Source organism: Pygocentrus nattereri, chromosome 4, assembly GCF_015220715.1.
Source record: "Pygocentrus nattereri isolate fPygNat1 chromosome 4, fPygNat1.pri, whole genome shotgun sequence".
In the NCBI taxonomy this organism is placed as follows: domain Eukaryota; kingdom Metazoa; phylum Chordata; class Actinopteri; order Characiformes; family Serrasalmidae; genus Pygocentrus; species Pygocentrus nattereri.
The window spans coordinates 2,612,552-2,627,551 of NC_051214.1; the positions used below are offsets into that span (position 1 = coordinate 2,612,552).

General features: G+C 43.5%; 1 protein-coding gene across 1 annotated transcript in view; it reads left to right on the plus strand.

The window, feature by feature from the left end:
- Positions 1 to 15,000, plus strand: part of lama2 (laminin, alpha 2) — a 268,929-nt gene that overhangs the window by 195,011 nt on the left and 58,918 nt on the right. The window contains exons 34-42 of the mRNA XM_037537821.1: positions 748 to 846; positions 3,035 to 3,146; positions 6,764 to 6,926; positions 9,395 to 9,605; positions 10,792 to 10,908; positions 12,083 to 12,246; positions 13,434 to 13,572; positions 14,669 to 14,771; positions 14,978 to 15,000. The exon at positions 14,978 to 15,000 is cut by the window's right edge and continues 94 nt beyond it. Coding sequence (XP_037393718.1) covers positions 748 to 846; positions 3,035 to 3,146; positions 6,764 to 6,926; positions 9,395 to 9,605; positions 10,792 to 10,908; positions 12,083 to 12,246; positions 13,434 to 13,572; positions 14,669 to 14,771; positions 14,978 to 15,000 — 1,131 coding nt within the window. The remainder of the gene's footprint in view (positions 1 to 747; positions 847 to 3,034; positions 3,147 to 6,763; positions 6,927 to 9,394; positions 9,606 to 10,791; positions 10,909 to 12,082; positions 12,247 to 13,433; positions 13,573 to 14,668; positions 14,772 to 14,977) is intronic.

A 15,000-nucleotide genomic window follows, 5' to 3' on the forward strand; every position in this document is an offset into this window, starting at 1 on the left:
CTTTACTTCAAAGAGCCAAGAGATGTTCAGTGTTTGAAGTTTACTTCTTTACTTTTAAAGTGGAACTGCAAGGCTAATGTAATGAAAGTTTATGTACATCTTCTTCAAGCCTCAAATGAGCTTAAATTAGCCAAATTAACCAAATTAACCAAGGATTTTCTAATGAACATGGCAAATACTGGGATTCACATGAGCTTAAATTAGTCAAATTAGTCCAATTAATCAAATTAACCAAGGATTTTCTAATGAACATGGCAAATACTGGGATTCAAATGACGTGTGTTTTGCCACCGAGGTGCTAATTTTCTGCTCCTTTTAATGCTAGACACACTGTTTATGTTATAAGGGGTGTTTTAGCCCTGACTGCTTGCTGAATGAGGTGTGAAACAGAGCAGCCAATCAGAACAGTGCTCATTTACATATATCAGTCTTACAGGCGTAGTAATGAAAACGGCCTGTTTAACTATAAGTGATTAAGATAGGTTGGGAAATGGTCATGAAATGAATAATGAGGGAAAATTATGACCTCAGGGCAAATTCACAATATAGGCCCTTTAACAGATCCTCCCACCTGTTGCTGCTTAGCAACAGGGAAATGTGCAGCCAGAAGCACCATCCAAAATACGCAGTGTGAACCCGCCAAGAAAACAGAATAAAGGCCGCGCAGTGCACCTCACGTTTTTCCAGCCTTCAGTAGAACACAGTGAGGACCTCCCTCTGTTTCTCTCTCTCTCTCTCTCTCCGCAGCACATGCTCTCACCACAGAGGGCGCCAGAGAGACTGTTGCAGCTCGCTGATAGCAACCTGGGCAGCCTGGTCACTGAGATGGACGAATTACGGAGCAGGGTTTGTGATAAACATGCATGAACACACTTTCTTTCATACACACACATTTCACAACTACTCTTAATCGACCTGTTGAGGACCACCAACCAGAAATTAGGCCGGAAGTCATTTAAAGCTGCATAATGTATTTTTTTTTTTGGTAAAAATTGAAAGAAGTAGCATTACTGAGCCAGATATGGTGAGCTCGACTGCTGCGGGTCACCCTGAAGAGCCTGAAATAATCATTTAAAAGTCAGAAACGCCGAGTTTTTTCATGTCACGTCGTACGTCTTTATGTGTTTAATGCAATGGCGAGTTCCGGCCACGCGAGCTGATTGGTTGAGAGACATTCTAACTGTGCTGTTCTTTCACCATAACATCACGGCTTTTTCACAAACACTATCACTCCGCTGAGACGCCGTTGCTAAGCAACGACTCTGACAGCTGTAGGAGACGCTCGAGCCATCTGAACGTTTTTACTTCTTACTTTGCCGCAAACAGAAAACGGACGCTGTTAAGACCACATCTGACCGACAGCCGATTTGGTCCGACTCTGAAGACGAGACGACACTAAATTCCCAAACGGTCAGTCGGTCTGTGTGGAGCTGGAGAACGAACTGCCGGCTGAGCAGCGCGTGGGCGGAGCTCGTTGCTACGTCTGCTCGTTAAGGAGCTATAATGTGGAGGAAGGAACTGATCATTAAAACATCATTAATAATGATCAAACTTTTGTATGAGCAGAAAAAAGAACCAAGTGACTGATTAACTTCTCAGGTTAAAGTTTTGAGCTGACCTTGGCCACCAGCTGCGTTTTGACAGTTATGAAATGCAGCTCAGACGTCGTACCGGCCTTCAATACCTTTGTCGTTCCTTTTTATGCTCTTCATGGACAGAGTCCTCTGGTAAAACTCTGCGCCGTCTGTTGTGTAAGTTCTGCATCACCTCTCTGTGAGACTCTGGCCTTGGTGGGGTTTTACTGAAAGGAACAAACACAAAGGAACAAAAACAAAATTTCCTTGATTTGTGCTTCTCCGGTAAGAGGCGGCAGTTTCTCTCCAGGACTCCTTTTTGTCCTGAAGGCATCCTGAAGTGTGCATCACCACAGCCGAGATGGCCTTCATAATTCAGAGAGTTCGACTGAAGTGTGGACAGCTGAGAAGTTTACCTTTAGGAAGATGTGGGCCTTCAGATGATGGAAAAATGGAGCGTCTTGGTTTAAAATATTTTTAAATGTTCACCTTTTGAGGCTTGATTCCTCTCAATGGTTATTCCTCACGTTCTTAGGGAGTTCTTCTTCTGAGTCTTGGTTCCTCTTGGTTCTTCGTCATGCTCTTAGAGAGTTTCTCCTTTGTAGTCTTGGTTGCTCGCAGTTGTTCCTCATGTTCTTAGAGATTTTCTCCTTCAGAGTCTTGGTTCCTCTCAGTTCTCCTTCATTCTCTTGGAGAGTTTGTTTTTCTGAGACTTTGTTCCTCAGGGGTTCTTCCTCAAGTTCTTAGAAAGTTTCTCCTTTTGAGTCTTGATACTTCTCAGTCATTCTTCCTCATGCTCTTAGAGAGGGTTTCCTTTTGAGTCTTGATATTTCTCCATGGTTCCTTCTCATGCTGTTACAGATTTCTCCGTTTGAGTCTTGGTTCCTCAGTGGTTCTTTGTCATGCTTTTAGAGATTTTCTCCTTCTGAGTCTTGGTCCCTTCCACAGGTTCTTCCTCATGTTCTTAGTGAGTTCCTCAATCACGTTTTAGCTCTTCTTTTATGCTATTAGAGAGTTTCCCCTTTTGAGTCTCGGTTTTTCACAGTGGTTCTTCCTCATGTTCTTAGGGATTTTCTGCTTCTGTGTCTTGGTCTGTCTCGTGGGTTCTTCCTCATGTTCTTGGGGAGATTTTATTCCTCAGTGGTACTCATTAGGGTGCTGCACCCACCTTCCAGAGATTTTTTGGGCTTGTGTTTTTTGTAGAAAGCAGAACACAAAAAAATTAATCATATTGACTTGGTTTTACAGTATAAATCACTGTTGTCTGAAGAAAAAAGTCATATCTTAATTTTTGTCGTTTTTTAGTTTTTGACTTAATTTGAAAATGTTGTTTACATTGGGTGTAAAGTTCATGATGAATGGAACAAAAGAAATCTCAGAATCAGAATCTGAAAAACGTCTGGTTCCATTGACTTACATTAAAAATAAAGTATGTTTTCCATTTTCTCTTCACCCTACAGGCCACAAAAGTGGCAGCGGACGGAGAACAGACGGACGCCGACGCTGAGAGGAGCCGAAAAAGAGCTGAAGAGCTGGAGATGTTCGTCAAGAACACCCTGCTAGCCGCTGAAGGTGCAGGAAGTACACTATGGCCATTAAAAAGTCTTTATTTAATCTAAAATGTAAAAAATATATCATTTTTTAACCTCTCAGAATTTAACAGGCTGTTTCTGTTACTGTGCCTATGTGACTGATGTAAATGAACTCTGTTCTGATTGGCTGACCTGTATTCAGTCCAGGCTGAGTCTTTACTGTGAATGGGCGTCTGTAGGTTGAATAGCTGAATAAGTGGATGTAGGTAAATATGCACATTTGAATGTTTGGGCTGTATGTGAAATGTGAATTTAAATTTTCCGTTTATGCTTATTCCAAATTTGATGGCTGACACATTCCTAAAACATTGGGAGAGGAGCATGTTCACCTTTCCTTTAACAGCACTTAATAATCATTTGGTGACCAAAGAAACCAGTTGATACAGTTTTGAAACTGTACATGGTCTTTGCTAATGTTGCTAATGGGAGATATTTCTGGACTTCAGGCAGGTCCATCTAGCATCTGCACTCCCTGATTACACAGCCATGCTGTTATAACAAGCAAAATAATGGCTTGGTGCTGCCATGTTGAAATAAGCTTGGGCAGTCTTGAAAAAGACGTCACCTAGAAGGCAGCATAACATCGCTGTCGGAACCAAACCTCCTATCGCAAAATGGTAACTTCACAGGAGAACGCAAAAACCTACTCTACTCTTAATATAAGTCAATGGAACCAGAACTTTTCCCAAGTAAGTTTGGGACATTTGTTCACTTGTCATGAAATCTACACACAATCTAAAGGGTAACACCCAATACCAATCGCCAAACTAAACGGGCTGTAAGAAGCTTCACAGACCGGCTGGAACAAAACAACATTAATACTGATCTGGAGAAACTGACCAAACCGAGCTGAACCTGATATTGGGTCAGTTTTACGGCTCAGTCTGATTTGGTCCGACTCTGAAGATCAGACACGTCTGGCGAATGGTGTTGGGTTCATTCTGGCTGATTCCAGGTTGTTCAGCTGTTCTTCTGTCACAGCTGCCGACTGAAAAGCTGCTCAGTGGTGACGACAGTTTGGGAATTTAGTGTAAGGAGCTGGAGAACGAACTTCCGGCTGAGTGGCGAGTGGGCGGAGCTCGTTACTCTGACGTAGCAGCAAGCTGCTGGTTAAGGAGCTCTAATTAGGAGGAAGGAGCTGAACATTAAAACATATTAAAGCCGCGTTCACGGCCAGTTTATTCATTTCTTACTGTATTTATTTAACTGCTGTATTAAAGCAGTAGAGCACTCGAGGAGGGAGTTATCAATATTTGATTTGTTGGCCGTAGATCTTCACATCATCTTGGTTCCTCTCGGTTCTCCTTCATTCTTTTTTTCTTTTTTTTCAGAGTCTTTTCTGAGTTCCTCCTCATGATCTTAGAAAGTTTCTCTTTTTCAGTCTTGGTTCCTGTCAGTGGTTCTTCCTCATGTTCTTAGAAAGTTTCTCCTTTCGAGTCTTGGTTCCTCAGTGTTTCTACCCCATGTTCTTAGAAAGTTTCTCCTTTTGAGTCTTGGTTCCTCTCCATGGCTCTTCATCATGCTTTTAGAGAATTTCTCCTTCTGAGTCTTGGTCCCTTCCACAGGCTCTTCCTCATGTTCTTAGTGAGTTCCTCAATCACATTTTAGCTCTTCTTTTATGCTATTAGAACGTTTCTTTTTTTGAGTCTTGGTTCCTCTCAGTGGTTCTTCCTCATGTTCTTAGAACGTTTCCGATTTTGAGTCTTAGTTCCTCTCAGTGTTTCTTCTTCATGTTCTTAGAACGTTTCTGCTTTTGAGTCTTGCTTCCTCTCAGTGGTTCTACCTCATGTTCTTAGAAAATTCTCTTCTTTTTGAGTCTTGGTTGTCCCAACTTTTTTGGAACCTGTTGCCAGCATGAGTTTCGTAACGAGTGCATATCCACAATAAAACAATGAAGTCGATAAGATCAGGCGCTGCGTATCTCGTCTGCTGTTTTGGTTTAAATCCAGGTCAAAGTGGGTTTGCAAACATATTTATTTGCACATCACATACTTTCCCAGCTCCAGTGTTTCCCTGATATGGGCCCTTTAATATGCATGTGGGTTTATTGGAGAGGCTGGTGTGGCTAATGAAGGCTCTGCTGTGGCCACGTAAAAGCTTAATTAAAGCGACGAGCACCAGCGCAGGCGAATAATCAAACCAGGAGGAACCTCACAGACAGGGATGTGATTGGTGTGTATGTGTGTGTAGAATGTGCATAATCAGTGTGAGAGATCAGTGTGTGTGTGTGTGTGTGTGTGTGTGTGTGTGCAGCAGATGGCGTCGTCTGTAGATGTTGGGATCACACACACTCACAGGACAGGACGGGATCAAAGTGATGTTTTGATTCGCGTCTGGCATTCGACAGCAACTTTGATGAAGACCCTCCGTTTAGGCACGACTTGCCAAAAAAGTGTTTACACGTAGCGATCAGAGACGCAGCCGTCGCTCCTCCTGCACAGCGGAGCCTTCGCCGGGTTCATCCAGCGCCTCCGCCGCCTCTCATTTCAATCACCAAAACTCACTCAAATCTGACAATTCCATCCACCTCAGAGGCTGTAATTGCTTTTGAAACTCAGCAGGCAATTATTTTCGAGCCGTTTAAGTATCTAATAGGTATATATTCCCCTCTTTTGAAATCAGATCACATGTTTACTTTTGAACTCGGTGAGGATTTGGAGGAAATGCATCTAATTACACCTCATTTGCATTTCAATTTGATGATTTATATTTAAATGAGAATCTGCAGAGTAACTTTTTTTTTTTTTTTGAGCGTTTGAGCAGATTGGATTTTGATTTCAAAGACTAAATTAATTTGATTAAAGTGCATTAAAGCTGCCCAAAACAGAATTTGAATTTCTTTTAAATGAACCCAAAAGGGGTGAAGCGCTGACAGGAGCAAGGAACCAAAAACACATAAAAAAGGCGAGAAAGACGCTTCGTTTCTGACTTTGTCTTCACTTTATTGGGCTTTGCGTGTTTGTTATGGATGGTTGCCTGATCTTGAGGAGGAACGCTGGTCTAGGATCTGTGCTGAGAATGGTCAGATCTGGACGACGGCAGCCCTGTGGTCAGTGAGGATGGGGTGATGAGTGAGGTAGTTGGGTGGCTGATAAACTAGGCTACAGTCTTTACACCAATATTATGAAGTGATCCAGAGGTGTTTCCGATAAAAAGGCCAGTGAGCGGACATACAAGTAAGGCGTTTCCAGTAAAGTGGCCAGGAAAGTGGATGTACAAGGGAGGTGTTTCCAATATAGTGGCCAGTGAGTGGACATACAAGTAAGGCGTTTCCAATAAAGTGGCTTGTAAGTGGACGTACAAGGAAGGTGTTTCCAATATAGTGGCCAGTGAGTGGACATACAAGTAAGGCGTTTCCAATAAAGTGGCCAGTAAGTGGACGTACAAGGGAAATGTTTCCAATAAAGTGGCCAATGAGTGTACACACTTCCAAAAGACGGTTTTTCAAGGGTTCTTTAGTAAAGAGAATGACCATAAATTCTAAATAGAACCATTTCAGGCTTTGATTTATTAAGAACGTGTTGTATTTGGTTCTGTATATATTTGCATATATATATATTTATGTGTGTGTGTGTGTGTGTGTGTGTGTGTGTACAGCTCTGAGGGATAAAGCTCGTGAGCTGAATGAGTCTCTAGGCCGGAGGGACGGAGAACCGGAGAAGAGCCTGAACGAAATGCAGGATGAGATTAAAGCCATGCTGAACGAGCTCCGCAAACGCCAACTCAACCCTCACAAGCACAGCGCGCAGGAGGAGCTCAGGTAACACATCCTCTGCACCTGTCTACACCCGACAAACACCTTTGAGATGAACTAGTACGGAGACTGTGAGCCAGAACCTCTCGTCCAACGTCAGTGTCTGACCTCACAGATGCTCTTCAGGATGGACAGAAATTCCCACAGACTCTCTCCAACATCTGTAGAAGCTTCCCAGAAGAGTGGAAGCTGTTAGAGCTGCAAAGGGGGACCAGCTCCTTATTAATGCCTATGGGTTTAGAATGGGATTCATAGAAGCTCCTGTAGGTGTCCCAATACGTTTGTCCATGTATATGTATAGACACAACAATCAGGCCTAACGTTCTGACCACCTCTTTGTTTCTACGCTCATTGTCCACTTTATCAGCTCCACTTAGTTCTACAGTTACAGACTGTAGTCCATCTGTTTCTCTGATACTCTGTTACCCTGTTCTTCAGTGGTCAGGACCCCCATGGACCCTCACAGAGCAGGTACTGTTTGGGTGGTGGATCACTCAGCACTGCAGTAACACTGACGTGGTGGTAGTGTGTTAGTGTGTGTTGTGCTGGTCTGAGTGGATCAGACACAGCAGTGTGGCTGCTGGACTGAGAACCAAAAACATCCAGCCGACAGCGTCCTGTGGGCAGCGTCCTGTGGGCAGCATCCTGTGACCACTGATGAAGGACTAGAGGATGACCAACACAAACTGTGCAGCAGCAGATGAGCTGTCGTCTCTGACTTTACATCTACAAGGTGGACCGGCAACGTAGGAGTGTCTAATAGAGTGGACAGTGAGTGGACAGTGTTTAAAAACTCCAGCAGCACTGCTGTGTCTGATCCACTCGTACCAGCACAACACACCCTAACACACCACCACCACCACGTCAGTGTTACTGCATTTTTTGAAACAGATGGACTACAGTCTGAGTGGAGCTGATAAACTGGACAATGAGCGTAGAAACAAGGAGGTGGTCATGATGCTCTTCTGATCTGCTCTCTCGCTGCTCCACACCGTTTCTGCGCTCCAGTGAGTCCCGGCCCGGCGAAGCGGCCTCTCTTCCTCGTGTAAACTCCTAATGAACTAATTAAAAGTTGCCAGAGGTGTGGGGGTTGGGGGGTGTGGGGGGTTGGGGGGGGGGGTTGTTATTCTCTTCTAATCAAATTACTCTGCCAGTGTATCCCGCTTAATTACACGGAGAACCGTGGGAACATGAAGAGAGACACCTAGTGCTGGGTGGTGGGATCTTCTCCAGAGAGGGACGAGTTAAACCGCCGCCGCAGCGTTTTTATTTACTTTGGTGGTTTTTAACTTTGACTGTTTTACTGTTTTATTGGTATCAATCCATAACTAATAAATACACGACTGTGGTTTATTTATACAGAAGCCGCTCTGCAATGTATAAACAGTGCGTTTGTGTCAGATGTTTAATGCAGTTCATCTTTACGTCTTAAAACGTCTTGATTTTTATCATTATTTCTTACTTTCATTGATTTTTAATTTGGATATTTATTTGATCTCGTTTGTTTCATTTGTCGTCCCTTTTCTTCGAAGCCTAATCACGATAAAGGGGTTTGGCTTATTTTAAACTTTTCATTTTTATTTCAAACATTTTTCCTTTCCTTTCTGTCTCTCCTTCTTCCTCCCTCTCTTTCCTCTCTCCTTCTCTCTTTTCCTCTTTTTCCTCCCTCCCGTTTCCTCTTTCTCTGCTTTGTCTCTCCCTCTTTTATCTCTTTCATTTTCCTGTCTCTCTCTCCCTCTCTTTTCTTCCTCTCTCTTACCCTGTTCTCTATACCCTCTCTCTTCTCTCTTTTGCCGCTCCCTCTTTTTTCTTCCCTTTTTCTCTTTCTCTGCATTGTCTCTCTTTCCTTTAATCTCTCTCTCTTTCCTTTCTTTCTTCTCTCTCTCCTCTATTCCTCTCTCTCTCTGTGTCTCCCTTCTCTCTCTCTCTCTCTCTCTCTCTCTCCTTCCCCTTTCTCTTTCCCTGTTGTTTATATCCTCTCTTCTCTCTTTTGCCGCTCTCTCTTTTTTCTTCCCTTTTTCTCTTTCTCTGCATTGTCTCTCTTTCCTTTAATCTCTCTCTCTTTCCTTTCTTCTCTCTCTCTCCTCTATTCCTCTCTCTCTCTGTGTCTCGCTTCTCTCTCTCTCTCTCTCCTTCCCCTTTCTCTTTCCCTGTTGTTTATATCCTCTCTTCTCTCTTTTGCCGCTCTCTCTTTTTTCTTCCCTCTCTTTTTCTCTTTCTCTTCATCGTCTCTTCTTCCTTTCATCTCTCTCTTTTTCCTCTCTCTCTTTGTGTATTCTCTCTCCCTCCCCCCCTCTCTCTCTTTCCTTTCTTCTCTCTCTCTCCTCTATTCCTCTCTCTCTCTCTCTCTCTTCTCTCTCTCTCTCTCTCTCTCTCTCTCTTCTCTCTCTCTCCTCTATTCCTCTCTCTCTCTCTCTCTCTCTTCTCTCTCTCTCTCTCTCTCTCTCTCTCTCTCTCTCTCTCTCTCTCTGTAGGGCTGCGGAGGCTCTGTTTGCGAAGGTGAAGCGTTTGTTTGGAGACCCTCACCAGGCGACTCAGGATCTGAGGGAGGAGGTGGGGGAGAAGTTGGGCGACTACAGGACCAAACTGGACGACGCTAAGCAGCTCCTGAACGAGGCTCAGAGCAAAACCAGACAGGCTGAGGCGCTGATCCACAGCGGCCAGCACAGCCTGGACAACCTGCAGGTACACAATATATACGAATATGAACAAACTACACACTTAAAAAGAGGGCGCTTCAGGGGTTACTCAGTAAAGAAAATGGTTCTGCTTAGAACCTTGGATGTTCCAATAACCATGTGCTTATTAGATAATGCATGTGGCGCTGTAGAGAACCTTTTCTAAATAGCACCAAAAGGATGTATGTTTTTATAGCCATGCGAGTGGACAAACTAGGAGTGGTTCTCCTATGAGCGTCTGTCCAGTGTATTGGGGCTCGTCCAGAGAGACACCAGCCACGTTTACATCCTGCTAATCCGTTAACAATCCAACTAATGGCTCAATCACAATAGAAGACGTCCATGTAAACACCTCAGTCTGAATAGTCCGAAGTTCATGCTCTGATCTTTAACAGACGGCGGTGGGACGGACGTCCAGCTTATGCGTCTCAGAGCACGACGTCTTCCTCTCGGCCTTCTTTAATAAGGACACGTGAAGGACGTTTTCCTGAGTCTGACGTCATTTTAAAGCAGTTAAAACCACAATCACTGCTCACTGCTGCTCATCTCACTCTGACTGGACTCACGGGACGCTTGTTGTCATGGTAACGTCTGCACTAAGGGGTTCTCTACGCCATTGTCGTAATTTTGGATCGGATTACTTGTAGCGATCATGTAAACAGAGATATTCCATCAGATTGTTGAACAGAGTGAGAATAAACACCTCAGCCTGAATCTATGACCAGATTTTAGAAATTAAGAAAAGTCTACGTCAGATGCATGATGGGTTCTTAAAGCGCAGAACCGTTCTCACCTCTGTGCTCGTGAGCGTGTGTAACTTCTGTTCTTACCTAAGAACAAACCTGAATGTCGGAGTCTTCGTCAAAACTGCGTAAGTGGGTTTTAAGAAGAAGAACGGTTGGAGACTGAGGCCCATTTTTATTTAGAAAGGCCTTTTATTACATTTGTGGCTTTTATTATTTACCTATTTGTTTGTTTGTTTGTTTGTTTTGTTTTGGCTGTGTACTGCCTTTTTCTAAACGCTGAGCTTTGCGCTGAATGTGTTTTTGAAATGTTATTATTATTGTTATTTGTTTATTTTGTAAATGCGTTCATGCCGTTCTAAAGTGAAGAAATCTTAGTTCATCCTTGTATTAACTTTGTGTTCCGATGTGCATCGACACATAAACTCTCACCCACGTTGACTCTGACAGAGGAAGAGGGATCAGTCCAATAAAGGGAAGAAAGAAACGGAGGGAATACTGGAGGCTGGAGAGAAGTTCCTGCAGGAGGCCAACGGGCATTCGGACGACATCAACCGGGGCGTCGAGGTCAGATTCGCACACGCTTGTGTCAAAAAATTCAAAAACATAAAGAATATTTTCTTTCACAGCAATCAGTTCATCACATGTGCATCATGATAAAACATCTCGTCTTCTGCTTACAGACTAATGAAGGTTCACAACCTGCACTTTCCACACACTTTCTCCACTAGTTTCAATGAGCTGTGGATAAAATGACAGCCTCCTCTTTTTATCGCCATCAGAAACTGTAACTTCTAGGATTTAACTCCTTAAAATCTCACCTTTATACCAGTGGTGGACAGTAACTGAGTAACTGAGTAACTGAGTAACTGAGTATCTGAGTAAATGTAATTAGTTTCTGTACTTTAGTATTTTTTGGTGTATCTGTACTGAAGTTTCTCCGTTCTGGGCGACTTTCTCCTTTCACTCCACTACATTTCAGAGTCTAATATCCGACTTTTTCCTCCTACATTTTGAGAAACCTGTCGTTCCTTTTGGTTTCTGTGTGTATAAAAACGTAACATGTCAAAACGAAAGAAGCGCAAAGCCAGAGCACCAATCAGGGCCCAGCGGTCACAGTGTGTGAGGTGTAAACAGAGAGATCCAGTGGGTTTGGTGTGAAAAGGTTCAGACGTCTTTACAGTGGTGGTGATGGGAACCAGGCGTCTTCATGACTACAACACAGACACTTTATTTACCATCCAGAACCACCAGAGAACCTACACAAGTCTTCTGAGTTTATCTGGAATCTCGATGATGGAAAACAGTGGAAAATCTGGAATAATGAGTTTCTTTGGGGACTATTTTGCCGCACAGCGCCCTGCATGTCTCCCTCCACCATGAATGGAGTTGAAGTTCTCTAAACTCTCATAAAACAGCGTCTCAGTCATCAGGCAGTGAATTCAGAACCAGTTCATGTAGGAACTTTCTGTGAGGAGCTTTTAGAGGGACGTCTGGTTCCTATCACCACCACTGGGAACGGTTCTGACTCTGTAAGTTTATCTAGAACAGAGCGTTTCACACCAAACCGCTCTGGACAGCTCTGTTTACACCTTAATGGATTAATCGTGCAGAAATTTTGAAAAATTGGTGGGATGCCCCTCTATCAAGCATATTGATTGAGCTCAAAGCTGTCCTGAGCACCTGGAAGGTGATCTGTCTCACCCTGTATGTTTATTGTGAACTGCTGCTGTGTTGGTAGGAGCTGGAGGAGATGGAGCGTGAGCTGGGTCCACTGCATGACCAGCTGGACTACAAAGTGGGGCGACTGGCGAAAGGTCTGGAGGACAACACCCTGCCTGATTTACTGCTGAGAGCAGAGGACCACGCTGCTCAGCTCAACGACTCCGCCAACATCCTCGACAAGTTAGTGTCTGCGTGTCCGTGAAGCAGCCAAGTTCATTTTTAATTATTCCCCGCCAAGAGGCGTTCAGGCAGCCAAGTGCTGAGCATATGTAGTGTCTTCAGCGTGAGGAGCTTCCTCAGCCCTGCTGGAGAATCATCTCAGGTGGCTTCTCATGGTGCATGAAAAGATTTCGCTATAAAATTACACTAAATTACTAAATACTAGTTGCATTACATTCAGAGTCATTTACTCAACACCATTAACAGTAAACAGCAGTAAAACAGCTGAATACTGTGATGTAAACTGTGATTAGTTTTAGGTAACCGCTGTGTCACGATTGGCCCCTCCCAGTCCTCCATGTGCTTTTGTTTTGCTTCCTTTTTTTTCCCAGTCCTGCCCCCTTGTTTCCAGACCCTGCCCTTAATTGTACCGCCTGTGTTTATCACCTGAGTCTTATTAACTCGTGTTGTCTCTGTATTTAAGTGTTTTTCCCTAGATCTTTGGTCTTTGTATTGTATTGATAGTGTATTGTGTTGTCTGGCCTCCGTTGTTTGTTCAGTCTGTTTTGCTTTTTCGTTGTGTTTGTCCCTCCATCTCTCCGTGTTGGCTCTCTGACCCTGGACTGTCTAGACCCTGATTATGGATTTGCCCCTAATAAATCTCGCTTCTCTCAGCGTATGCGTCCGCCTCATCATCGCTCCCCGGCGTTACAGAATGCATCTTGGTATCGAGTATTTTACTGTAAATTTAGTAATTCAACAAACTAGTAGTGTTGAAAGCTAAAACTTGTTTTATAACATACTTTATTTTACAGTGTGTATGTTTCTTGGCGTTCTTTAAAGCCAAAAATGTGAATGAGTTTTTTTTGGTAGTGTAAATATCTGTTGCCATGGTGTTTCTGGTTGCTATGGTGTTGTAGGGTATTGCTATGGCGTGTGGTGAGCAATGAAAACATCTGATGGCACTAATTTGAAACTGATTGATGAAGATCTCTGTGCTCTTTTCTCAAAGAAGTACTGAAAATGACTGTTAGGTTTTCTCTTGTGCAGCTGGTAAAGGTGTGTGTGGGTTTTAGAGAGTAACTCAGAAGTAAAGTAATGAGTAGTGATGGATAGAATGGATTACAGTTTTTCAGTACCTCGATCCATGATGTGTGTGTGTGTGTGTGTGTGTGTGTGTGTGTGTGTGTGTGTGTGTGTGTCTGCAGCATTCTGGCCGAGGCTAAGAATCTCTCCTTCAACGCCACGGCTGCCTTCAGTGCCTACACCAACATTAAGAACTTCATTGAAGAAGCAGACAAAGCAGCCAAGGAGGCTAAAGCTACAGCTATAGAGGCTGTACAACTGGTGAGAACACAAAACGTATACATTATGTAACTTCTTATATATATATATGTTGCTGCTGTTGGTACAAATCCTCGTATCTCCATTTTTGTCGATTTTCAGTTTTTGACATAATATGAAAAGGCATGTTGGTGTTTACACTGTGTGTAAATTTCATGAAGGACGGACCAAAAGAAACGTCCCAAAAATGACTTGGAAAGACGTCTGGTTCCATTGACTTCCATTGAAAGTAATGCGAGTTTTTTCCTTCTCCTGTAAAGTTCCCGTTTAGGAGATATGAGGTTTTGTTCCGACAGCAGCGATATCCTTTTCACAGAGAGCACACTTAAATATGGAAAGTATCTCTATATGTATTACTATATATGTAAGTCACTATAATGTCTTGTACATATGATATATATATGTATGTATGTATATATCATCACTCTCCGAAAAAAAGACCTGCATCTCAATTTCGGTCGATGTTTTTTTTCTGCATCATTTGAACGTGGCAGCTGCCTTTCACACCAGGTGAAAATGTTTTGATGAATGGATCAATAGAAATGCTCCAAAAAGCAGATGGAATAAAATCTCTTTAGGTTGGCTCTTCTGTTCAGTTCCGTTTTTGGAGAGACTTGTTTTGCTTTGTGCAGTGACGGCGTATTATATCATATATACTGTATTATATCTCTCACATGTATCTGTAGGTCAGAACTGGTTTTCTCTGATTTTACCTTCTCATACTGAACTTGGTGTTCAGCGCACCCCCCACCCCCTCGCCCCCCTCGCCCCCTCGCCTTTTTCCTTTGCCCATAGTAACGTAAAGCTGAATAGCTGGCATTGTGTGATTTTCAAAGCAGAGCTGAATGCAGGGAAACTGCAAGCAAACAGGAACATTTGAAGGAAATGAAATGAATATATTAAACATGTGGAATGTTCACGTGTTGATTTGTAACCAGGACGTTCAGGTTGATTTTGTGCAGGAATGCGTCGGTTTTATGTGCAGAGCTGGTTTATTTGAGCAGACAGATGCAGTTCGGTGTTGTCTGAGTGTGTGTGGGCGTGCGGTGCTCTGCGTTTCCTCTGGAATGACCGGCTTTGTAACTTTTCCCCTCTGAAGGCCGCGGGTCCTAAAGGTCCTCTCAAAGACAACGCCAGAAGCTCGGTGCAGAAAAGCCAGCGCCTGTGGAACGAGGCTAAGAAGCTGGAGAACGATGTGAAAGGTAAAGGTTTCTGCAGCAGCTCCTCGCAGCGCGGCGCTCTGCTGCTGAAGGATTTGTAGTTATTCCTGAAGAGGTTTAACCTCAGCAGCGGAATGAAAAGCATCCTGCCGCTCTCGGCAGGCAGAGAGGCAGGAATCTGCCCGCGTCCTTCTGGCGCGTGAGCAAAGCAGAAGTAACGTTTTGTTTGTTTTGTTCTGTTTGTTCAGAGAACGCAGACAATCTGGGGGTT